At 48.5% G+C, this 26,809-nt stretch overlaps 1 protein-coding gene across 1 annotated transcript in view; it reads right to left on the reverse strand.

The window, feature by feature from the left end:
• Positions 1-16,846: 16,846 nt before the first annotated feature.
• The window catches only part of LOC116958769 (uncharacterized), a 45,038-nt gene continuing 35,075 nt past the window's right edge, over positions 16,847-26,809 (reverse strand). The window contains exon 6 of the mRNA XM_076057639.1: positions 16,847-25,586. Within this exon, the coding sequence (XP_075913754.1) occupies positions 24,435-25,586 (1,152 nt within the window). The 3' untranslated portion in view covers positions 16,847-24,434. The remainder of the gene's footprint in view (positions 25,587-26,809) is intronic.

Raw genomic sequence — 26,809 nt, forward strand, 5'->3', positions numbered from 1 at the left:
GGTGACAGCAGTTGGTGCGATTATTCGCCAGCGGAAGAAACACAAAAGAACTGTCAATCTCCCTCGGCCTGGGGGCCTCCACGCAAGATCTCACCTCGTGGGGCTGCAATGATCATGAGAACGGTGAGGAATCAGCCCAGAACTACCCGGGTGGATCAAACCTGCTGGGCCAAACCACAAGCAAACGTCTGAACCTCCACGACTTGCCAACAAGGGGTGGTTTTTGCCACCCAAGTACTAAGCCGTGTTTTGCAGGTGTAGTCAAAAATACTGATTTCCCTCATTAAAATGCAAATCAATTCGTAACATTTTCGACACGCGTTTTTCCGGATTTTTTTTGGTTGTTGTTATTCTGTCTCTCACATCGTTCAAATCAACCAACCATTAGCATCGTAGACCGATCATTTCTGCGTCAGCGGGCACACGTGCAAAATCAGCAGGGGATCAAATTACTTTTTCCCCCTGCCGACATAGGGTGCTTTTTTTTGGCCACCAAAGCACCGGGCCGTGTTTTTTTTTTGTTGTTGTTGCAGGGGGGAGCCAAACATGCAGATTTCCCCTCGTTGAAGTGGCGGTCAATCTGTGAACACGTGCGCGGAAGCCGGGCGACGGGGCCGACGATCCTCACTGCCACCACCTCCCCCACCGCGTAGACGCCCCGAGGGGAGGTCACCCGGCCTGGGGGGGGGGGGGGGTTAATCGGGCGACCTACGACCTACGACCCCCGCCCACCCCGCCCCCTCCGAGGCCGACTCGAACACCCAACGCTCGGCACGGGCCGGCCGGCGGCCGGGCGGCCGGGCGGCCGGGCGGCCGGAGGGGGCCCCAGTTCAGCAGGGGGCCAGGAGCGGGCGTCAGGGACGGAGCGGCGATCCGGTGTCACCGAAGGGGCGGGAGATCCGAGGGCCCCCCCCCCCCCCCCCGATTGGACGAGAGGCCACGTGGTCGGCGGCTGGCGGGGACGCCCTTCGAAGTCAAAGGTCAAAACGAGGTGGCGGGAAGGGGGGCGGCGGTGGACCGGGTGGCGAGGTGGGGGTCGCGTTCTTCCAAGGGGGTCGAGATCGTAGGATTCCCCCACGGAGACTCCGTGTGTCTGCCGTGGTTCTCCCGGTAAAAGTCGCCACCGCCGCGCAGAGCGAGAGCGGAAGGAAACATTGATCGAATAAAAGAAGGCGATAAAATTCCCACGACGTTTCGGCCGCAACAACAGGGGGCCCTTCCATCGGGCGAAGGGGACCGGACTGTCTGGAGGACAGCGCTGGAGTGAACAGAGCCAAGCTCAGACCGCGACCTTTAAGCTGTGTGAGAAGAAACAGAGCGCCTTGACAGAGGAATTAGCGTAGAATGTTTGCTAAATTCTACGCTAATTCCTTTGTCAAGGGGTGCCTCTGTGGATGTGTATGCTTTGACTTTAACATAGCCATTTCTGTGACCAGTCACAAGCTAATCACTCAGCTATTTCAATGCTAAATTCTCCTGTTTGATTTGTACTAGGTGCCTCTGTGGATGTGTATGCTTTGACTTTAACATAGCCATTTCTGTGACCAGTCACAAGCTAATCACTCAGCCATTTCAATGATCAATTCTATGCTAATTCCTTTGTCAATAGGTGCCTCTGTGGATGTGTAGGCTTTGACTTTAACATAAGCCATTTCTGTGACCAGTTACAAGCTAATCCCTCAGCTATGTCAATGCTAAATTCTCCTGTTTGATTTGTACTAGGTGCCTCTGTGGATGTGTATGCTTTGACTTTAACATAGCCATTTCTGTGACCAGTCACAAGCTAATCCCTCAGCTATTTCAATGCTAAATTCTCCTGTTTGATTTGTACTAGGTGCCTCTGTGGATGTGGATGCTTTGATTTTAACATAGCCATTTCTGTGACCAGTCACAAGCTAATCACTCAGCTATTTCAATGCTAAATTCTCCTGTTTGATTTGTACTAGGTGCCTCTGTGGATGTGTAGGCTCTGACTTTAACATAGCCATTTCTGTGACGAGTCACAAGCTAATCACTCGGCTATTTCAATGCTAAATTCTACGCTAATTCCTTTGTCAAGGGGTGCCTCTGTGGATGTGTATGCTTTAACTTTAACATAGCCATTTCTGCGACCAGTCACAAGCTAATCACTCGGCTATTTCAATGCTAAATTATCCTGTTTGATTTGTACTAGGTGCCTCTGTGAATGTGTATGCTCTGACTTTAACATAGCCATTTCTGTGACCAGTCACAAGCTAATCACTCAGCTATTTCAATGCTAAAATTATATGCTAATTCCTTTGTCAAGGGGTGCCTCTGTGGATGTGTATGCTTTGACTTTAACATAGCCATTTCTGTGACCAGTCAGAAGCTAATCACTCAGCTATTTCAATGCTAAATTTTCCTGTTTCATTTGTACTAGGTGCCTCTGTGGATGTGTATGCTTTGACTTTAACATAGCCATTTCTGTGACCAGTCACAAGCTAATCACTCAGCTATTTCAATGCTAAATTCTCCTGTTTGATTTGTACTAGGTGCCTCTGTGGATGTGTAGGCTTTGACTTTAACATAGCCATTTCTGTGACCAGTCACAAGCTAATCACTCAGCTATTTCAATGCTAAATTCTCCTGTTTGATTTGTACTAGGTGCCTCTGTGGATGTGTAGGCTTTGACTTTAACATAGCCATTTCTGTGACCAGTCACAAGCTAATCACTCAGCTATTTCAATGCTAAATTCTCCTGTTTGATTTGTACTAGGTGCCTTTGTGGATGTGTAGGCTTTGACTTTAACATAGCCATTTCTGTGACCAGTCACAAGCTAATCACTCAGCCATTTCAATGATCAATTCTATGCTAATTCCTTTGTCAATAGGTGCCTCTGTGGATGTGTAGGCTTTGACTTTAACATAAGCCATTTCTGTGACCAGTTACAAGCTAATCCCTCAGCTATGTCAATGCTAAATTCTCCTGTTTGATTTGTACTAGGTGCCTCTGTGGATGTGTATGCTTTGACTTTAACATAGCCATTTCTGTGACCAGTCACAAGCTAATCCCTCAGCTATTTCAATGCTAAATTCTCCTGTTTGATTTGTACTAGGTGCCTCTGTGGATGTGGATGCTTTGATTTTAACATAGCCATTTCTGTGACCAGTCACAAGCTAATCACTCAGCTATTTCAATGCTAAATTCTCCTGTTTGATTTGTACTAGGTGCCTCTGTGGATGTGTAGGCTCTGACTTTAACATAGCCATTTCTGTGACGAGTCACAAGCTAATCACTCGGCTATTTCAATGCTAAATTCTACGCTAATTCCTTTGTCAAGGGGTGCCTCTGTGGATGTGTATGCTTTAACTTTAACATAGCCATTTCTGCGACCAGTCACAAGCTAATCACTCGGCTATTTCAATGCTAAATTATCCTGTTTGATTTGTACTAGGTGCCTCTGTGAATGTGTATGCTCTGACTTTAACATAGCCATTTCTGTGACCAGTCACAAGCTAATCACTCAGCTATTTCAATGCTAAAATTATATGCTAATTCCTTTGTCAAGGGGTGCCTCTGTGGATGTGTATGCTTTGACTTTAACATAGCCATTTCTGTGACCAGTCACAAGCTAATCACTCAGCTATTTCAATGCTAAATTTTCCTGTTTCATTTGTACTAGGTGCCTCTGTGGATGTGTATGCTTTGACTTTAACATAGCCATTTCTGTGACCAGTCACAAGCTAATCACTCAGCTATTTCAATGCTAAATTCTCCTGTTTGATTTGTACTAGGTGCCTCTGTGGATGTGTAGGCTTTGACTTTAACATAGCCATTTCTGTGACCAGTCACAAGCTAATCACTCAGCTATTTCAATGCTAAATTCTCCTGTTTGATTTGTACTAGGTGCCTCTGTGGATGTGTAGGCTTTGACTTTAACATAGCCATTTCTGTGACCAGTCACAAGCTAATCACTCAGCTATTTCAATGCTACATTCTCCTGTTTGATTTGTACTAGGTGCCTCTGTGAATGTGTATGCTCTAACTTTGACATAGCCATTTCTGTTACCAGTCACAAGCTAATCACTCAGCTATTTCAATGCTAAATTCTATGCTAATTCCTTTGTCAAGGGGTGCCTCTGCGGATGTGTATGCTCTGACTTTAACATAGCCATTTCTGTGACCAGTCACAAGCTAATCACTCAGCTATTTCAATGCTAAATTCTCCTGTTTGATTTGTACTAGGTGCCTCTGTGGATGTGTAGGCTTTGACTTTAACATAGCCATTTCTGTGACCAGTCACAAGCTAATCACTCAGCTATTTCAATGCTAAATTCTCCTGTTTGATTTGTACTAGGTGCCTCTGTGAAATTGTATGCTCTGACTTTGACATAGCCATTTCTGTGACCAGTCACAAGCTAATCACTCAGCTATTTCAATGCTAAATTCTATGCTAATTCCTTTGTCAAGGGGTGCCTCTGCGGATGTGTATGCTCTGACTTTAACATAGCCATTTCTGTGACCAGTCACAAGCTAATCACTCAGCTATTTCAATGCTAAATTCTACGATAATTCCTTTGTCAAGGGGTGCCTCTGCGGATGTGTATGCTCTGACTTTAACATAGCCATTTCTGTGACCAGTCACAAGCTAATCACTCAGCTATTTCAATGCTAAATTCTACGATAATTCCTTTGTCAAGGGGTGCCTCTGTGGATGTGTATGCTCTGACTTTGACATAGCCATTTCTGTGACCAGTCACAAGCTAATCACTCAGCTATTTCAATGCTAAATCTTATGCTAATTCCTTTGTCAAGGGGTGCCTCTGCGGATGTGTATGCTCTGACTTTAACATAGCCATTTCTGTGACCAGTCACAAGCTAATCACTCAGCTATTTCAATGCTAAATTCTCCTGTTTGATTTGTACTAGGTGCCTCTGTGGATGTATAGGCTTTGACTTTAACATAGCTATTTCTGTGACCAGTCACAAGCTAATCACTCAGCTATTTCAATGCTAAATTCTACGATAATTCCTTTGTCAAGGGGTGCCTCTGTGGATGTGTATGCTCTGACTTTGACATAGCCATTTCTGTGACCAGTCACAAGCTAATCACTCAGCTATTTCAATGCTAAATCTTATGCTAATTCCTTTGTCAAGGGGTGCCTCTGCGGATGTGTATGCTCTGACTTTAACATAGCCATTTCTGTGACCAGTCACAAGCTAATCACTCAGCTATTTCAATGCTAAATTCTCCTGTTTGATTTGTACTAGGTGCCTCTGTGGATGTATAGGCTTTGACTTTAACATAGCCATTTCTGCGACCAGTCACAAGCTAATCCCTCAGCTATTTCAATGCTAAATTTTCTTGTTTGATTTGTACTAGGTGCCTCTGTGAATGTGTATGCTTTGACTTTAACATAGCTATTTCTGTGACCAGTCACAAGGTAATCACTCAGCTATTTCAATGCTAAATTCTCCTGTTTGATTTGTACTAGGTGCCTCTGTGGATGTGTAGGCTTTGACTTTAACATAGCCATTTCTGTGACCAGTCACAAGCTAATCACTCAGCTATTTCAATGCTAAATTCTCCTGTTTGATTTGTACTAGGTGCCTCTGTGGATGTGTAGGCTTTGACTTTAACATAGCCATTTCTGTGACCAGTCACAAGCTAATCACTCAGCTATTTCAATGCTAAATTCTGTTTGATTTGTACTAGGTGCCTCTGTGGATGTGTAGGCTCTGACTTTAACATAGCCATTTCTGTGACGAGTCACAAGCTAATCACTCAGCTATTTCAATGCTAAAATTATATGCTAATTCCTTTGTCAAGGGGTGCCTCTGTGGATGTGTATGCTTTGACTTTAACATAGCCATTTCTGTGACCAGTCACAAGGTAATCACTCAGCTATTTCAATGCTAAATTTTCCTGTTTCATTTGTACTAGGTGCCTCTGTGGATGTGTATGCTTTGACTTTAACATAGCCATTTCTGTGACCAGTCACAAGCTAATCACTCAGCTATTTCAATGCTAAATTCTCCTGTTTGATTTGTACTAGGTGCCTCTGTGGATGTGTAGGCTTTGACTTTAACATAGCCATTTCTGTGACCAGTCACAAGCTAATCACTCAGCTATTTCAATGCTAAATTCTCCTGTTTGATTTGTACTAGGTGCCTCTGTGGATGTGTAGGCTTTGACTTTAACATAGCCATTTCTGTGACCAGTCACAAGCTAATCACTCAGCTATTTCAATGCTACATTCTCCTGTTTGATTTGTACTAGGTGCCTCTGTGAATGTGTATGCTCTAACTTTGACATAGCCATTTCTGTGACCAGTCACAAGCTAATCACTCAGCTATTTCAATGCTAAATTCTATGCTAATTCCTTTGTCAAGGGGTGCCTCTGCGGATGTGTATGCTCTGACTTTAACATAGCCATTTCTGTGACCAGTCACAAGCTAATCACTCAGCTATTTCAATGCTAAATTCTCCTGTTTGATTTGTACTAGGTGCCTCTGTGGATGTGTAGGCTTTGACTTTAACATAGCCATTTCTGTGACCAGTCACAAGCTAATCACTCAGCTATTTCAATGCTAAATTCTCCTGTTTGATTTGTACTAGGTGCCTCTGTGGATGTGTAGGCTTTGACTTTAACATAGCCATTTCTGTGACCAGTCACAAGCTAATCACTCAGCTATTTCAATGCTAAATTCTCCTGTTTGATTTGTACTAGGTGCCTCTGTGAATGTGTATGCTCTGACTTTGACATAGCCATTTCTGTGACCAGTCACAAGCTAATCACTCAGCTATTTCAATGCTAAATTCTATGCTAATTCCTTTGTCAAGGGGTGCCTCTGCGGATGTGTATGCTCTGACTTTAACATAGCCATTTCTGTGACCAGTCACAAGCTAATCACTCAGCTATTTCAATGCTAAATTCTACGATAATTCCTTTGTCAAGGGATGCCTCTGTGGATGTGTATGCTCTGACTTTGACATAGCCATTTCTGTGACCAGTCACAAGCTAATCACTCAGCTATTTCAATGCTAAATCTTATGCTAATTCCTTTGTCAAGGGGTGCCTCTGCGGATGTGTATGCTCTGACTTTAACATAGCCATTTCTGTGACCAGTCACAAGCTAATCACTCAGCTATTTCAATGCTAAATTCTCCTGTTTGATTTGTACTAGGTGCCTCTGTGGATGTATAGGCTTTGACTTTAACATAGCTATTTCTGTGACCAGTCACAAGCTAATCACTCAGCTATTTCAATGCTAAATTCTACGATAATTCCTTTGTCAAGGGGTGCCTCTGCGGATGTGTATGCTCTGACTTTAACATAGCCATTTCTGTGACCAGTCACAACTAATCACTCAGCTATTTCAATGCTAAATTCTACGATAATTCCTTTGTCAAGGGGTGCCTCTGTGGATGTGTATGCTCTGACTTTGACATAGCCATTTCTGTGACCAGTCACAAGCTAATCACTCAGCTATTTTAATGCTAAATCTTATGCTAATTCCTTTGTCAAGGGGTGCCTCTGCGGATGTGTATGCTCTGACTTTAACATAGCCATTTCTGTGACCAGTCACAAGCTAATCACTCAGCTATTTCAATGCTAAATTCTCCTGTTTGATTTGTACTAGGTGCCTCTGTGGATGTATAGGCTTTGACTTTAACATAGCCATTTCTGTGACCAGTCACAAGCTAATCCCTCAGCTATTTCAATGCTAAATTTTCTTGTTTGATTTGTACTAGGTGCCTCTGTGAATGTGTATGCTTTGACTTTAACATAGCTATTTCTGTGACCAGTCACAAGGTAATCACTCAGCTATTTCAATGCTAAATTCTCCTGTTTGATTTGTACTAGGTGCATCTGTGGATGTGTAGGCTTTGACTTTAACATAGCCATTTCTGTGACCAGTCACAAGCTAATCACTCAGATATTTCAATGCTAAATTCTCCTGTTTGATTTGTACTAGGTGCCTCTGTGGATGTGTAGGCTTTGACTTTAACATAGCCATTTCTGTGACCAGTCACAAGCTAATCACTCAGCTATTTCAATGCTAAATTCTCCTGTTTGATTTGTACTAGGTGCCTCTGTGAATGTGTATGCTCTGACTTTGACATAGCCATTTCTGTGACCAGTCACAAGCTAATCACTCAGCTATTTCAATGCTAAATTCTATGCTAATTCCTTTGTCAAGGGGTGCCTCTGCGGATGTGTATGCTCTGACTTTAACATAGCCATTTCTGTGACCAGTCACAAGCTAATCACTCAGCTATTTCAATGCTAAATTCTACGATAATTCCTTTGTCAAGGGGTGCCTCTGCGGATGTGTATGCTCTGACTTTAACATAGCCATTTCTGTGACCAGTCACAAGCTAATCACTCAGCTATTTCAATGCTAAATTCTACGATAATTCCTTTGTCAAGGGGTGCCTCTGTGGATGTGTATGCTCTGACTTTGACATAGCCATTTCTGTGACCAGTCACAAGCTAATCACTCAGCTATTTCAATGCTAAATCTTATGCTAATTCCTTTGTCAGGGGGTGCCTCTGCGGATGTGTATGCTCTGACTTTAACATAGCCATTTCTGTGACCAGTCACAAGCTAATCACTCAGCTATTTCAATGCTAAATTCTCCTGTTTGATTTGTACTAGGTGCCTCTGTGGATGTATAGGCTTTGACTTTAACATGCCATTTCTGTGACCAGTCACAGGCTAATCCCTCAGCTATTTCAATGCTAAATTTTCTTGTTTGATTTGTACTAGGTGCCTCTGTGAATGTGTATGCTTTGACTTTAACATAGCTATTTCTGTGACCAGTCACAAGGTAATAACTCAGCTATTTCAATGCTAAATTTTACGCTAATTCCTTTGTCAAGGGGTGCCTCTACGGATGTGTATGCTTTGACTTTAACATAGCCATTTCTGTGACCAGTCACAAGCTAATCACTCAGCTATTTCAATGCTAAATTCTACGATAATTCCTTTGTCAAGGGGTGCCTTTGTGGATGTGTATGCTCTGACTTTGACATAGCCATTTCTGTGACCAGTCACAAGCTAATCACTCAGCTATTTCAATGCTAAATTCTATGCTAATTCCTTTGTCAAGGGGTGCCTCTGTAGATGTGTATGCTTTGACTTTAACATAGCCATTTCTGTGACCAGTCACAAGCTAATCCCTCAGCTATTTCAATGCTAAATTCTCCTGTTTGATTTGTACTAGGTGCCTCTGTGGATGTGTAGGCTTTGACTTTAACATAGCCATTTCTGTGACCAGTCACAAGCTAATCCCTCAGCTATTTCAATGCTAAATTCTCCTATTTGATTTGTACTAGGTGCCTCTGTGGATGTGTAGGCTTTGACTTTAACATAGCCATTTCTGTGATCAGTCACAAGCTAATCTCTCAGCCATTTCAATGCTACATTCTATGCTAATTCCTTTGTCAAGGGGTGCCTCTGTGGATGTGTATGCTTTGACTTTAACATAGCCATTTCTGTGACCAGTCACAAGCTAATCACTCAGCTATTTCAATGTTAAATTCTATGCTAATTCCTTTGTCAGGGGGTGCCTCTGTAGATGTGTATGCTTTGACTTTAACATAGCCATTTCTGTGACCAGTCACAAGCTAATCCCTCAGCTATTTCCATGCTAAATTCTCCTGTTTGATTTGTACTAGGTGCCTCTGTGGATGTGTAAGCTTTGACTTTAACATAGCCATTTCTGTGACCAGTCACAAGCTAATCACTCAGCTATTTCAATGCTAAATTCTATGCTAATTCCTTTGTCAAGGGGTGCCTCTACGGATGTGTATGCTTTGACTTTAACATAGCCATTTCTGTGACCAGTCACAAGCTAATCACTCAGCTATTTCAATGCTAAATTCTATGCTAATTCCTTTGTCAAGGGGTGCCTCTGTAGATGTGTATGCTTTGACTTTAACATAGCCATTTCTGTGACCAGTCACAAGCTAATCCCTCAGCTATTTCAATGCTAAATTCTCCTGTTTGATTTGTACTAGGTGCCTCTGTGGATGTGTAGGCTTTGACTTTAACATAGCCATTTCTGTGACCAGTCACAAGCTAATCCCTCAGCTATTTCAATGCTAAATTCTCCTGTTTGATTTGTACTAGGTGCCTCTGTGGATGTGTATGCTTTGACTTTAACATAGCCATTTCTGTGACCAGTCACAAGCTAATCTCTCAGCCATTTCAATGCTACATTCTATGCTAATTGCTTTGTCAAGGGGTGCCTCTGTGGATGTGTATGCTTTGACTTTAACATAGCCATTTCTGTGACCAGTCACAAGCTAACCACTCAGCTATTTCAATGCTAAATTCTATGCTAATTCCTTTGTCAAGGGGTGCCTCTGTGGATGTGTATGCTTTGACTTTAACATAGCCATTTCTGTGACCAGTCACAAGCTAATCACTCAGCTATTTCAATGCTAAATTCTACGCTAATTCCTTTGTCAAGGGGTGCCTCTGCGGATGTGTATGCTTTAACTTTAACATAGCCATTTCTGTGACCAGTCACAAGCTAATCACTCAGCTATTTCAATGCTAAATTCTATGCTAATTCCTTTGTCAAGGGGTGCCTCTGTGGATGTGTATGCTTTAACTTTAACATAGCCATTTCTGTGACCAGTCACAAGCTAATCACTCAGCCATTTCAATGCTAAATTCTATGATAATTCCTTTGTCAAGGGGTGCCTCTGTGGATGTGTATGCTTTGACTTTAACATAGCCATTTCCGTGACCAATCACAAGCTAATCACTCAGCTATTTCAATGCTAAATTCTACGCTAATTCCTTTGTCAAGGGGTGCCTCTGCGGATGTGTATGCTTTAACTTGAACATAGCCATTTCTGTGACCAGTCACAAGCTAATCACTCAGCTATTTCAATGCTAAATTCTATGCTGATTCCTTTGTCAAGGCGCTCTGTTTCTTCTCATACAGCTTAAAGGTCGCGGTCTGAGCTTGGCTTTGTTCGCTCCAGCGCTGTCCTCCAGACAGTCTCGTCCCCTTCGCCCGATGAAGGCCGCTTGTTGTTGTGGCCGAAACGTCGTGCGAATTCTATCGCCTTGTTTCATTCTATCAATTTATTATTTTATTCTCACTCTACGTGGTGGTGGTGGTGGTGGTGACGGTGACTTTTACCGGGAGAACCAAAGAAGATGAATCCTTGCAGCCGCGAAAACTTTCAATCGAAACTCCGTGCACTGTCTCCCTCCCACGGGTTACCCGCGAACGCATAAGAGAGAGAGAGAGGCGAGTTTTTGGCCGAGCAACTGGGGGAGAGTAAGTGGAGCGAGAGGCGAGACAGACTTTGAGTCCCCGGCCACCGTGGGGGGCGGGGGGGTTAGGCCTACACCTGCCCTGTCCGGGGCCACACCTCCGCGCGTGGTTTTAGTTTGCGTGCTCGCGCGTGACGAATCGTCAGCGGAGGATGAGACCGTGCCGCGTGGTCTCTGTGAGAGCACGCGCAGAGGAGGGGGCAGTGTCGTGAGTCGGATCGCCGGGGTGACGGTGTGTTTACACCCGACTGCTCTAGGAATAGGTTTTACCCTTTTAAGCGGCACAACAACTGACGCCTTTATTGAAGGCATCGTGTTTGCAATAACCACAACAGAAGCTTGTGTTGTGGTTATTGCAAACATGATGGCACTTTTATTGAAGGCATCGTGTTTGCAATAACCACAACAGAAGCTTGTGTTGTGGTTATTGCAAACATGATGGCACTTTTATTGAAGGCATCGTGTTTGCAATAACCACAACAGAAGCTTGTGTTGTGGTTATTGCAAACGCGACGCCTTGAATAAAGTTTGTCAGTTTTTTGTGCCAGTTAAAAAATGGTCAAAAAAACCTATTCCTATATCTTGTGACTGGCAAAGGAGGTCTCATAATGTTAATGCTCACCCCGAGCCCTCAATAACTCTGATAGTTCGCTGTTTTTGAGTTGTACGCCTTTTGGCGTCTTCTGGCCCAACACCAGTGGAGAGACTTAAAGGGCTCTAAGAAAAGCCGTCTCGGGTGTGGACCAATCAAATTCAAGGACAGTGCCAATATCATTATCATCAGAGTTGTCTCTTTTTGTTTGCATTTTGACTGCGTTGTGTTGTGGTTATTGCAAACACGATGCCTTGAATAAAGGTGTCAGTTTTTGTGCCAGTTAAAAGGATAAAAACCTATTACTCTATCTTGTTACTGGCAAAGGAGGTCTCATAATGTAAATGCTCACCCCGAGCCCTCAATAACTCTGATAGTTCGCTGTTTTTGAGTTGTACGCCTTTTGGCGTCTTCTGGTCCAACACCTAGTGGAGAGACTTAAGGGCTCTAAGAAAAGCTGTCTCGGGTGTAGACCAATCAAATTCAAGGACAGTGCCAATATCATTATCATCAGAGTTGTCTCTTTTTGTTTGCATTTTGACTGCGTTGTGTTGCGGTTATTGCAAACGCGACTCCTTGAATAAAGTTTGTCAGTTTTTTGTGCCAGTTAAAAAATGGTCAAAAAAACCTATTCCTATATCTTGTTACTGGCAAAGGAGGTCTCATAATGTACATGCTCACCCCGAGCCCTCAATAACTCTGATAGTTCGCTGTTTTTGAGTTGTACGCCTTTTGGCGTCTTCTGGTCCAACACCAGTGGAGATTAAGGGGCTCTAAAGAAAGCCGTCTCGGGTGTGGACCAATCAAATTCAAGGACAGTGCCAATATCATTATTATCAGAGTTGTCTCTTTTTGTTTGCATTTTGACTGCGTTGTGTTGCGGTTATTGCAAACGCGACGCCTTGAATAAAGTTTGTCAGTTTTTTGTGCCAGTTAAAAAATGGTCAAAAAAACCTATTCCTATATCTTGTTACTGGCAAAGGAGGTCTCATAATGTAAATGCTCACCCCGAGCCCTCAATAACTCTGATGGTTCGCTGTTTTTGAGTTGTACGCCTTTTGGCGTCTTCTGGTCCAACACCCAGTGGAGAGACTAAAGGGCTCTAAGAAAAGCCGTCTCGGGTGTGGACCAATCAAATTCAAGGACAGTGCCAATATCATTATCATCAGAGTTGTCTCTTTTTGTTTGCATTTTGACTGCGTTGTGTTGTGGTTATTGCTAAACACGATGCCTTGAATAAAGGTGTCAGTTTTTTTGTGCCAGTTTGGGTGCGCCCGCCGCAGCCATGCGTGACCCGGAATCTGGCGTGCGTCCGAGGTAGAGGGATCTCGCCCACGATCAACGGCGTGGCGAGGGCCGAGGGGTGAGGCTGAGGCCACGGGCGGCCGGTTACCACGCGGCCTTCAAATCGGCTCGCGGGCAGTTCCTCCAATCGGCTGCGCGCGTGCGCGCACGCCTGCCCTCTGACCCCTGACCCCCGAGTCCCGCGCGTTGCTGATTGGCGCGCGGCGCCGGGCAGGTAGGGGCGTCGGATTTGCTGGTGCCTGGGCACGTGGGGCCTGGCCCCCGAGCAGCTACGGCGAGGGTGGCAGAGCTGGTGGGCAGTTGCCCTCACCCCGAGTACGGGAGCGGAGAGCCTCTCGGATCTCAAGGGAGCGGGGGGGGGACAAGGAGGGGGCCATCCCCGACACTGTTCAAATCAACCTACCAGTAAAATCACAGGCTGATCATTGCCTTTGTCAGTGGGCAAACGTACAGAATCGGCATGGGGGTCAAATGCTTTTGTCCCTCACTGTACACGCACAGCCACACACAGACAACCACACACGGACACACACGGACAGAGAGACAGACACACACACAGACACACACACAGACACACACACACACAGACACAAACACACAGACACATACACAGACACACACACAACAACAACAACCGCCATTCACCACTAAGTGGCGGTGACGTCACCACGACGCTTGTGCCAGGCTATGTGCACCCTGAGGCCACGTGGAGTGTCGAACGCCCGCGGGCAGGAGGTCACGGGGCAGACCCAGGTGCCACGGGTCGACTGACTGAGATGACTGGTTGATGCACCACCTGTGCCCCCTACTGTGCCAACCTGCTGTGCCTTAGCCACCCGGCGCTCCACTCGTTGTTGTGAGCGTCGCTCCTCCGCCCTCCGTTGTTGTTGGAGGGCGACTGCCTCCAACTGCCCAGTAGCGTCCTTCACGAGCCTCCTCCACAGAGGCCGATCTTGACACCGCTGGTACCAGTCATCGGCAAGTCCACTCAGCTCCACGTCCTGTACCACGTCACTCCATCTCTTGTCTAGCCCGTGCCGCGCCCGTTTAGCCCCCTCGATCCGGCCGAACAAAAGCTGTTTCGGCATGCGGTGGCTGGGCATGCGGGCTACATGACCCAGTCAACGCAGCCTTGCCTGCCGGATGAGCTCACCGATGGGACCTTGCCCAGATCTTTCAAGGATTTGTGAGCTCCTCACACAATCCAGCCTGGTTAAACCCAGGATGGATCGTAGGCAGGCCAGCCTAAATGTTTCCAACCGGCGAAGATGCTCCATTAAGGTTGTCCACGTTTCGCAAGTGTAGAGAAGGGAGGGAATGACCGTGGCCGAGAAGACCTGAAGTTTAGTGCTGAGCGACAGACCAGGTAGCTTCCACACAGCGTTACGCAACTGATGAAAATATATTGCCGCTCGACTGATTTGGAGTGAGACCTCTGCTGTTAAACTGGAGCCGGTCATAAGCACACTGCCCAGGTATAGGAAACTCCCCACTCTCTCCACAACTGCCCTATCACCGATTGGGAGTTGTGGGGGTGGAGTGACTGATGGGACAAAATACCCAGGCAGGTGCTTAGTTTTGGTGGGGCTGATGGTAAGGCCCCACCTCTTAGTGGCACGCTCCAGTCTCAGCAGCAGCGTCTCCAACTCCTCCTCTGAATGAGCAGCTATTACCAGATCATCGGCATACATAATGTGGTTGAGCAATAGGGAGCCATCCCTTGACCGCACCCGGGCATCAATCAGCCTCCCATTATATCTGTACCAAATGGAGATCCCCCCGGTACAGCTATTGAAGGCTTCACGAACTACGTGGTCAAATAGATGTTAAATAATGTGGGAGCCAGAGGACATCCCTGTCACACCCCAAGGTGTACAGGGAATGGCTCTGACTCCCGGCCACGTAGCTTTACCCGGGCCTGCTCACCATCATGAAGGTCCTTAATGATCGTGAGCAGAGGGTCAGGGACTCCAAAAGCACGAAAAACAACCCAGAGCCCAGGCCTACTGATGGTATCATAGCCTTGACCAGGTCAATAAAGCAGAGATGTAGGTCTTGCTGGAATTCCCTACACCTCTGCTGTAGCAGACGGACAGAAAAATATGGCATCTGTGCAGGACCGCCCTTTCCTGAAACCACATTGGGGCTCCGCAAGCCTCTCCTCAGCGTGCCTGGCAAGGCGATGTTGAATAATCCTTGCCAGGACCTTTCCTGGCACACTGATGAGTGAGATGCCCCTGTAGTTGTTAAAGTATGTGCGGTCCCCCTTCTTAAAGAGGGGGACCACCAGGGCATCCTTCCAATCCTGCGGAACCTGTCCAGTGGCCCAGACTGATGTTATGATGTCATGTAGGGCAGTCTGTGCGCAAACGCCACCCTCCCTCAGCATTTCACTTGGGAGATTATCTCTGCCCAGTGCCTTTCATGGTCTCAGACTCCCGATCGCCTTCAGTACTTCCTCAACTGATGGCACTTCAGCCAGCCACTCACAGGGGGTGACTTCTTCCAATATTTGAGGCACCGCAGCCTCAGCAGGGTCACCCTCACTTTGTGCCACGATGTTTTCCTGGCTGAGGGATTTTCCCTCCCCCAGGACCTCACAGAAATGCTCAGCAAATCTGCAAACCTGTTCCTAGGGGTAGGAGATTGGATCACCGTTTTTTCCCCTAATGATGGTAATAGGTTTGGCGCTGCAGGTTACTTTTTTGATGGAGTTAAATAGTTTTGTTATCGCGGGCCACTGAGGCAGACTCCATCTCCTCAGCAACCTGCGACCACCACCCATCCTTGCAGCGCCTCACGGCTCTCCGAACCTCCGAGCGAAGGCTGCGGTAAGCCTCCTCATTCTCTGACGTGGGATTCTGTAGCCGATGACAGTGGGCCTGTCGCTTTTTCTCAACCATCCTGAACACCTCCTCTGTCAGCCAGGGTCTCTGGGGAGGTCTGGACCGCGTACCCAAAGCAGCCATTGCAGCTGCATGAGTCACAGTCCTAAACCTCGCCCATTTACCCTCGACATCAGGAGGAGTGGGGGACGATGCCAACCCCAGCCGCAAGCGATGATGAAATTCTCGCTTGCAACTTTCATCAGATAACTGAGACCAGGCCACCTTAGGTTGGAATGGGGTCCTGGGTGTACACCCATCACCGGAGTAGAAGAATGGCAGGCGCATCTTACAGATGACTTGTCGATGGTCAGAGGGCAGATCAGCTCCATGGTAGGTCCTGGTGTCAAGGACATGGGCTCGCATCCGTTGGTCCGTCACTATGTAGTCCAGCAGATGTTCTTGCTTGGACCCGGCATGCATCCATGATGTTGTGTGGATGCGCCGATGCCGGAACAGCGTGTTGGTAATTACAAGCCCATGGGCTGCACAAACATCTAGCAGCCTCCTACCGTTGTTATTGAGCTGATCTGGCCCATGCCCTCCAATCACTCCAGACCAGGTGATAGCATCATGACACAGACACACACACACAGACACACACAGACACACACACAGACACACACACAGACACACACACAGACACACACACACACACAGACACACACACAGACACACACACAGACACACACACAGACACACACACACACACAGACACACACAGACACAGACACACACACACACAGACACACACACAGACACACACAGACACACACACAGACAGACACAGCAACGATATCGTCACAGCATGGGTATATTTATAATCATCGATAGGCGCTCCAAAATAATCAATAATCACACTGGTCACGACAGCTGGCGAATAGTGTCGTGTATAATGTAGTGTATAGTGTAGTGTATAGTGTATATAGTGTGTAGTGTATAGTGTAGTGTATAGTGTAGTGTGGTAGTGTAGTGTATATAGTGTGTAGTGTAGTGTATAGTGTAGCGTGGTAGTGTAGTTTAGTGTGTAGTGTATAGTATAGTGTAGTGTATAGTGTAGTAGTGTATAGTGTAGTAGTGTATAGTGTAGTGTATAGTGTAGTGTAGTGTGTAGTGTAGTGTGTAGTGTTTAGTGTGGTGTATAGTGTGGTGTATAGTAGTGTAGTGTATAGTAGTGTAGTGTATAGTGTAGTGTGTAGTGTAGTCTATAGTAGTGTAGTGTATAGTAGTGTAGTGTTTGGTAGTGTAGTGTATAGTAGTGTAGTGTATAGTAGTGTAGTGTATAGTAGTGTAGTGTATAGTGTAGTGTATAGTGTAGTGTATAGTGTAGTGTATAGTAGTGTATAGTGTAGTGTATAGTAGTGTAGTGTATAGTGTAGTGTATAGTAGTGTAGTGTATAGTGTAGTGTGTAGTGTAGTGTATGGTAGTGTAGTGTATAGTGTAATGTAAAATGGCAACTGCTCTTCTCAATGAGCTGGTGGAACGGTGGCACACCGGTTAGCACACTGCACTCCAGTCTACTTTGGGGGGTTGATCCGGTCTCTCCGTGTCTCTCAGAGACTCGGGGTGTAGAGACTCAGGGTGTAGACACTCAGGGTGTAGAGACTCAGGGTGTAGAGACTCACAGAGACTCACAGAGACTCAGGGTGTAGAGACTCAGGGTGTAGAGACTCAGGGTGTAGAGACTCACAGAGACTCACAGAGACTCACAGAGACTCAGGGTGTAGAGACTCAGGGTGTAGAGACTAACAGAGACTCACAGAGACTCACAGAGACTCAGGGTGTAGAGACTCAGGGTGTAGAGACTCAGGGTGTAGAGACTCACAGAGACTCAGGGTGTAGAGACTCAGGGTGTAGAGACTCACAGAGACTCAGGGTGTAGAGACTCACAGAGACTCAGGGTGTAGAGACTCAGGGTGTAGAGACTCACAGAGACTCACAGAGACTCAGGGTGTAGAGACTCAGGGTGTAGACACTCAGGGTGTAGACACTCAGGGTGTAGAGACTCACAAAGACTCACAGAGACTCAGGGTGTAGAGACTCACAAAGACTCGGGGTGTAGAGACTCACAGAGACTCAGGGTGTAGAGACTCACAGAGACTCACAGAGACTCACAGAGACTCAGGGTGTAGAGACTCAGGGTGTAGAGACTCAGGGTGTAGAGACTCAGGGTGTAGAGACTCAGGGTGTAGAGACTCAGGGTGTAGAGACTCAGGGTGTAGAGACTCACAGAGACTCACAGAGACTCAGGGTGTAGAGACTCAGGGTGTAGACACTCAGGGTGTAGAGACTCACAGAGACTCACAGAGACTCAGGGTGTAGAGACTCAGGGTGTAGAGACTCAGGGTGTAGAGACTCACAGAGACTCACAGAGACTCAGGGTGTAGAGACTCAGGGTGTAGAGACTCACAGAGACTCACAGAGACTCAGGGTGTACAGACTAAGGGTGTAGAAACGGTGTCTGTGTCTCTCTGTGTCTCTTACGGTGTGTCTGTGTCTCTCACTGTGTCTCTGTCTGTGTCTCTGTCTGTGTCTCCGAGTCTCTGTGTCTCTCTCTCCGTGTCTCAGAGTCTCTCACTGTGTCTCTGTCTGTGTCTCCGAGTCTGTGAGTCTCTCACTGTGTCTCTGTGTCTCTCACTGTGTCTCTGTCTGTGTCTCCGAGTCTCTGTGTCCCTGTCTCCGTGTCTCAGAGTCTCTCATTGTGTCTCTGAGTCTCTCACTGTGTCTCTGTCTGTGTCTCCGAGTCTCTGTGTCCCTGTCTCCGTGTCTCAGAGTCTCTCACTGTGTCTCTGAGTCTCTCACTGTGTCTCTGTCTGTGTCTCCGAGTCTCTGAGTCTCTCTCTCCGTGTCTCAGAGTCTCTCACTGTGTCTCTGTCTGTGTCACTGTGTCTCTGTCTGTGTCTCCGAGTCTCTGAGTCTCTCTCTCCATGTCTCAGAGTCTCTCTCTGTGTCTCTCACTGTGTCTCTGTCTGTGTCTCCGAGTCTCTGTGTCTCTCTCTCCGTGTCTCAGAGTCTCTCACTGTGTCTCTGTCTGTGTCTCCGAGTCTCTGTGTCTCTCTCTCCGTGTCTCAGAGTCTCTCACTGTGTCTCTGTCTGTGTCTCCGAGTCTCTGAGTCTCTCTCTCCGTGTCTCAGAGTCTCTCACTGTGTCTCTGTCTGTGTCTCCGAGTCTCTGAGTCTCTTTCTGAGTCTCTGTGTCTCAGAGTCTCTCACTGTGTCTCTGTCTGTGTCTCCGAGTCTCTGTGTCTCTCTCTCCGTGTCTGAGAGTCTCTCACTGTGTCTCTGTCTGTGTCTCCGAGTCTCTGAGTCTCTCTCTCCGTGTCTCAGAGTCTCTCACTGTGTCTCTGTCTGTGTCTCCGAGTCTCTGAGTCTCTCTCTGAGTCTCTGTGTCTCAGAGTCTCTCACTGTGTCTCTGTCTGTGTCTCCGAGTCTCTGAGTCTCTCTCTGAGTCTCTGTGTCTCAGAGTCTCTCACTGTGTCTCTGTCTGTGTCTCCGAGTCTCTGTTTCTCTCACTGTGTCTCTCAGTCTCTCACTGTGTCTCTGTCTGTGTCTCCGAGTCTCTGAGTCTCTCTCTCCGTGTCTCAGAGTCTCTCACTGTGTCTCTCACTGTGTCTCTCACTGTGTCTCTGTCTGTGTCTCCGAGTCTCTGAGTCTCTCTCTCCGTGTCTCAGAGTCTCTCACTGTGTCTCTCACTGTGTCTCCGAGTCTCTGAGTCTCTCTCTCCGTGTCTCAGAGTCTCTCACTGTGTCTCTCACTGTGTCTCTCACTGTGTCTCTGTCTGTGTCTCCGAGTCTCTGAGTCTCTCTCTCCGTGTCTCAGAGTCTCTCACTGTGTATCTCACTGTGTCTCCGAGTCTCTGAGTCTCTCTCTCCGTGTCTCAGAGTCTCTCACTGTGTCTCTGTCTGTGTCTCCGAGTCTCTGAGTCTCTCTCTCCGTGTCTCAGAGTCTCTGAGTCTCTCACTGTGTCTCTGTCTGTGTCTCCGAGTCTCTGAGTCTCTCTCTCCGTGTCTCAGAGTCTCTCACTGTGTCTCTCACTGTGTCTCTGTCTGTGTCTCCGAGTCTCTGAGTCTCTCTCTCCGTGTCTCAGAGTCTCTCACTGAGTCTCTCTCTCCGTGTCTCAGAGTCTCTGATTCTCCCCACCGCTGCCACAAGGCTGGCCTGCAGCTGCCTCTGGAAGCTGATGACCCTCTCAGTCTCTCTCTGTGTCTCTGAGTCTCTGAGTCTCTGTGTCTCTGTGTCTCTGAGTCTCTCACTGTGTCTCTGAGTCTCTCACTGTGTCTCTGTGTCTCTGTGTCTCTGTGTCTCTCACTGTGTCTCAGAGTCTCTCTCTGTGTCTCTGTGTCTCTGAGTCTCTCACTGTGTCTCTGAGTCTCTCTCTGAGTCTCTGTGTCTCTGTGTCTCTGAGTCTCTCACTATGTCTCTGAGTCTCTGAGTCTCTCACTGTGTCTCTGTGTCTCTCACTGTGTCTCTGTCTGTGTCTCCGAGTCTCTGAGTCTCTCTCTCCGTGTCTCAGAGTCTCTCACTGTGTCTCTCACTGTGTCTCTGAGTCTCTCACTGTGTCTCTGTGTCTCTGAGTCTCTCACTGTGTCTCTGTGTCTCTCTCTGTGTCTCTGTGTCTCTGAGTCTCTCACTGTGTCTCTGTGTCTCTGTGTCTCTGAGTCTCTCACTGTGTCTCTGTGTCTCTCTCTGTGTCTCTGTGTCTCTGAGTCTCTCACTGTGTCTCTGTGTCTCTGTGTCTCTGAGTCTCTCAATGTGTCTCTGTGTCTCTCTCTGTGTCTCTGTGTCTCTGAGTCTCTCACTGTGTCTCTGTGTCTCTCTCTGTGTCTCTGTGTCTCTGAGTCTCTCACTATGTCTCTGAGTCTCTGAGTCTCTCACTGTGTCTCTGTGTCTCTGAGTCTCTCACTGTGTCTCTGTGTCTCTCTCTGTGTCTCTGTGTCTCTGAGTCTCTCACTGTGTCTCTGTGTCTCTGAGTCTCTCACTGTGTCTCTGTGTCTCTCTCTGTGTCTCTGTGTCTCTGAGTCTCTCACTGTGTCTCTGTGTCTCTCTCTGTGTCTCTGTGTCTCTGTGTCTCTGAGTCTCTCACTATGTCTCTGAGTCTCTGAGTCTCTCACTGTGTCTCTGTGTCTCTCTCTGTGTCTCTGTGTCTCTGTGTCTCTGAGTCTCTCACTATGTCTCTGAGTCTCTGAGTCTCTCACTATGTCTCTGAGTCTCTGAGTCTCTCACTGTGTCTCTGTGTCTCTCACTGTGTCTCTGTCTGTGTCTCCGAGTCTCTGAGTCTCTCTCACTATGTCTCTGAGTCTCTCACTGTGTCTCTGAGTCTCTCACTGTGTCTCTGTCTGTGTCTCCGAGTCTCTGAGTCTCTCTCTCCGTGTCTCAGAGTCTCTCACTGTGTCTCTGTCTGTGTCTCCGAGTCTCTGAGTCTCTCTCTCCGTGTCTCAGAGTCTCTCACTGTGTCTCTCAGTGTCTCTCTGTCTGTGTCTCTGAGTCTCTGAGTCTCTCTCTCCGTGTCTCAGAGTCTCTCACTGTGTCTCTGTCTGTGTCACTGTGTCTCTGTCTGTGTCTCCGAGTCTCTGAGTCTCTCTCTCCGTGTCTCAGAGTCTCTCACTGTGTCTCTGTCTGTGTCTCCGAGTCTCTGAGTCTCTCTCTCCGTGTCTCAGAGTCTCTCACTGTGTCTCTGTCTGTGTCTCCGAGTCTCTGTGTCTCTCTCTCCGTGTCTCAGAGTCTCTCACTGAGTCTCTGTCTGTGTCTCCGAGTCTCTGAGTCTCTCTCTCCGTGTCTCAGAGTCTCTCACTGTGTCTCTGTCTGTGTCTCCGAGTCTCTGAGTCTCTCTCTCCGTGTCTCAGAGTCTCTGATTCTCCCCACCGCTGCCAGGAGGCTGGCCTGCAGCTGCCTCTGGAAGCTGATGACCCTCTCAGTCTCTCTCTGTGTCTCTGAGTCTCTCTGTCTGTGTCTCTGAGTCTCTCACTGTGTCTCTCACTGTGTCTCTGTGTCTCTGAGTCTCTCACTGTGTCTCTGAGTCTCTCTCTGAGTCTCTGTGTCTCTGTGTCTCTGTGTCTCTGAGTCTCTCACTGTGTCTCTGTGTCTCTGTGTCTCTGTGTCTCTGAGTCTCTCACTGTGTCTCTGAGTCTCTCTCTGAGTCTCTGTGTCTCTGTGTCTCTGTGTCTCTGAGTCTCTCACTGTGTCTCCGAGTCTCTGAGTCTCTCTCTGTGTCTCTGTGTCTCTGTGTCTCTCTCTGTGTCTCTGTGTCTCTGTGTCTCTGAGTCTCTCACTGTGTCTCTGAGTCTCTCACTGTGTCTCTGTCTGTGTCTCTGAGTCTCTGTGTCTCTCTCTGTGTCTCTGTGTCTCTGAGTCTCTCACTATGTCTCTGAGTCTCTGAGTCTCTCACTGTGTCTCTGTCCGTGTCACTGTGTCTCTGTCTGTGTCTCCGAGTCTCTGAGTCTCTCTCCGTGTCTCAGAGTCTCTCACTGTGTCTCTGTCTGTGTCTCCGAGTCTCTGAGTCTCTCTCTCCGTGTCTCAGAGTCTCTCACTGTGTCTCTGTCTCCGAGTCTCTGAGTCTCTCTCTCCGTGTCTCTGAGTCTCTCACTGTGTCTCTGTCTGTGTCTCCGAGTCTCTGAGTCTCTCTCTCCGTGTCTCAGAGTCTCTGATTCTCCCCACCGCTGCCAGGAGGCTGGCCTGCAGCTGCCTCTGGAAGCTGATGACCCTCTCAGTCTCTCTCTGTGTCTCTGAGTCTCTCTGTCTGTGTCTCTGAGTCTCTCACTGTGTCTCTGTGTCTCTGAGTCTCTCACTGTGTCTCTGTGTCTCTCTCTGTGTCTCTGTGTCTCTGAGTCTCTCACTGTGTCTCTGTGTCTCTCTCTGTGTCTCTGTGTCTCTGTGTCTCTGAGTCTCTCACTATGTCTCTGAGTCTCTGAGTCTCTCACTGTGTCTCTGTGTCTCTCTCTGTGTCTCTGTGTCTCTGTGTCTCTGAGTCTCTCACTATGTCTCTGAGTCTCTGAGTCTCTCACTATGTCTCTGAGTCTCTGAGTCTCTCACTGTGTCTCTGTGTCTCTCACTGTGTCTCTGTCTGTGTCTCCGAGTCTCTGAGTCTCTCTCACTATGTCTCTGAGTCTCTCACTGTGTCTCTGAGTCTCTCACTGTGTCTCTGTCTGTGTCTCCGAGTCTCTGAGTCTCTCTCTCCGTGTCTCAGAGTCTCTCACTGTGTCTCTGTCTGTGTCTCCGAGTCTCTGAGTCTCTCTCTCCGTGTCTCAGAGTCTCTCACTGTGTCTCTCAGTGTCTCTCTGTCTGTGTCTCTGAGTCTCTGAGTCTCTCTCTCCGTGTCTCAGAGTCTCTCACTGTGTCTCTGTCTGTGTCACTGTGTCTCTGTCTGTGTCTCCGAGTCTCTGAGTCTCTCTCTCCGTGTCTCAGAGTCTCTCACTGTGTCTCTGTCTGTGTCTCCGAGTCTCTGAGTCTCTCTCTCCGTGTCTCAGAGTCTCTCACTGTGTCTCTGTCTGTGTCTCCGAGTCTCTGTGTCTCTCTCTCCGTGTCTCAGAGTCTCTCACTGAGTCTCTGTCTGTGTCTCCGAGTCTCTGAGTCTCTCTCTCCGTGTCTCAGAGTCTCTCACTGTGTCTCTGTCTGTGTCTCCGAGTCTCTGAGTCTCTCTCTCCGTGTCTCAGAGTCTCTGATTCTCCCCACCGCTGCCAGGAGGCTGGCCTGCAGCTGCCTCTGGAAGCTGATGACCCTCTCAGTCTCTCTCTGTGTCTCTTCTGTCTGTGTCTCTGAGTCTCTCACTGTGTCTCTCACTGTGTCTCTGTGTCTCTGAGTCTCTCACTGTGTCTCTGAGTCTCTCTCTGAGTCTCTGTGTCTCTGTGTCTCTGTGTCTCTGAGTCTCTCACTGTGTCTCTGTGTCTCTGTGTCTCTGTGTCTCTGTGTCTCTGAGTCTCTCACTGTGTCTCTGAGTCTCTCTCTGAGTCTCTGTGTCTCTGTGTCTCTGTGTCTCTGAGTCTCTCACTGTGTCTCCGAGTCTCTGAGTCTCTCTCTGTGTCTCTGTGTCTCTGTGTCTCTCTCTGTGTCTCTGTGTCTCTGTGTCTCTGAGTCTCTCACTGTGTCTCTGAGTCTCTCACTGTGTCTCTGTCTGTGTCTCTGAGTCTCTGTGTCTCTCTCTGTGTCTCTGTGTCTCTGAGTCTCTCACTATGTCTCTGAGTCTCTGAGTCTCTCACTGTGTCTCTGTCCGTGTCACTGTGTCTCTGTCTGTGTCTCCGAGTCTCTGAGTCTCTCTCCGTGTCTCAGAGTCTCTCACTGTGTCTCTGTCTGTGTCTCCGAGTCTCTGAGTCTCTCTCTCCGTGTCTCAGAGTCTCTCACTGTGTCTCTGTCTCCGAGTCTTTGAGTCTCTCTCTCCGTGTCTCTGAGTCTCTCACTGTGTCTCTGTCTGTGTCTCCGAGTCTCTGAGTCTCTCTCGCCGTGTCTCAGAGTCTCTGATTCTCCCCACCGCTGCCAGGAGGCTGGCCTGCAGCTGCCTCTGGAAGCTGATGACCCTCTGCTTCTCGTCCTCCCACCGCGTCGCCTCCTCCCTCCAGCGCTCCCTCTCCCTCCTCAGCAGCCTCCTGAGCGCCCTCAGCCTCATCCGCAGAGCGGCCACGTCCTCAACGTCATCGTCAACGTCATCGTCAACGTCAACGTCATCATCAACGTCATCATCAACGTTGTCAACGTCATCGTCAAGATGGCTGTGCGTCGCCTCGCCCGGCGAAAGTCGCTCGCCTCCTCGCTGGAGGCCGGCCGAGGTGGTGGTGGGTGAGGAGGTGGATGAGGAGGAGGTGGTGGTGGTGGTGGTGGTGGGGATGGTGCGGTTGTGGCTGGCTTGGTTCTGGCCTGGGTTGTGGCCGAGGTGGCTGACTTGGTTGTGGCTGGCTTGGTTGTGGCTGGCTTGGTTCTGGCCTGGGTTGTGGCCGAGGTGGCTGACTTGGTTGTGGCTGGCTTGGTTGTGGCAGAATTGGTTGTGGCTGACTTGGTTCTGGCCTGGGTTGTGGCCGAGGTGGCTGACTTGGTTGTGGCTGACTTGGTTGTGGCTGGCTTGGTTCTGGCCTGGGTTGTGGCCGAGGTGGCTGACTTGGTCGTGGCTGACTTGGTTGTGGCTGGCTTGGTTGTGGCCTGGGTTGTGGCCGAGGTGGCTGACTTGGTTGTGGCTGACTTGGTTGTGGCCGAGGTGGCTGACTTGGTCGTGGCTGACTTGGTTGTGGCTGGCTTGGTTGTGGCTGGCTTGGTTCTGGCCTGGGTTGTGGCCGAGGTGGCTGACTTGGTCGTGGCTGGCTTGGTTGTGGCTGGCTTGGTTGTGGCCGGAGTGGCTGACTTGGTTGTGGCCGAGGTTGATGCTGGCGTGGAGGTGTTGGTAGTGGGCACCCTGGTGGCTGTGGTGGTGGTGGTTGTGGTGGTGGTTGTGGTGGTTGTGGTGGTGGTTGTTGAACGGTGTAAGGGAGTGGAGGGGTTTGTCCATGGAAGAGAACCCAGCCTCGGCCTCCAACAGCCGGCGACGTAGAGCGGCCACCACACCCAGCGCCTCGCTCAGCTGCGTGAGAGACACACACAGAGACACAGAGACACAGAGACAGAGACACAGAGACACATAGACAGAGACACAGAGACACAGAGACACAGAGACACATAGACAGAGACACACACAGACACAGAGACACATAGACAGAGACACACACAGAGACACAGAGACACTCAGACACACACACAGAGACACATACACAGTCATACACAGAGACACACACAGAGACACACACAGAGATACACACAGAGACACATACACAGTCACACACAGAGACACACACACAGAGACACACACACAGAGACACACACACAGAGACACACAGAGACACACACACAGAGACACACACACAGAGACACACAGAGACACACACACAGAGACACACACAGAGACACACACGCAGAGACACACAGAGAGAGACACACAGAGACACAGATACACAGAGACAACAACAACCGCCATTCGCCACTAAGTGGCGGTGACGTCACCACGACGCTTGTGCCAGGCTATGTGCACCCTGAGGCCACGTGAAGTGTCGAACGCCCGCTGGCAGGAGGTCACGGGGCAGACCCAGGTGCCACGGGTCGACTGAGATGACTGGCTGATGCACCACCTGTGCCCCCTACTGTGCCAACCTGCTGTGCTTTAGCCACCCGGCGCTCCGCTCGTTGTTGTGAGCGTCGCTCCTCCGCCCTCCGTTGTTGTTGGAGGGCGACTGCCTCCAACTGCCCAGTAGCATTCTTCACGAGCCTCCTCCACAGAGGCCGATCTTGACACCGCTGGTACCAGTCATCGGCAAGTCCACTCAGCTCCACGTCCTCCTGCACCACGTCACTCCATCTCTTCTCTAGCCCGTGCCGCGTCCGCTTAGCCCCCTCAATCCGGCTGAACAAAAGCTGTTTCGGCATGCGGTGGCTGGGCATGCGGGCTACATGACCCAGCCATCGCAGCCTTGCCTGCCGGAGGAGCTCACCGATAGGACCTTGCCCAGATCTTTCAAGGATTTGTGAGCTCCTCACAGAATCCAGTATGGTTAAACCCATGATGGATCGTAGGCAGGCTAGCCTAAATGTTTCTAACCGGCGAAGATGTTCCATGAGGGGTGTCCACATTTCGCAAGCGTAGAGAAGGGAGGGAATGACCGTGGCCGAGAAGACCTGATGCTTAGTGCGGAGCGACAGACCAGGTAGCTTCCACACAGCGTTACGCAACCGATGAAAAGATATTGCCGCTCG

The sequence above is a fragment of the Petromyzon marinus genome, chromosome 83, assembly GCF_048934315.1.
Source record: "Petromyzon marinus isolate PM22_M1 ecotype Great Lakes invasive population chromosome 83, UKy_Petmar_22M1.pri1.0, whole genome shotgun sequence".
NCBI lineage: Eukaryota > Metazoa > Chordata > Hyperoartia > Petromyzontiformes > Petromyzontidae > Petromyzon > Petromyzon marinus.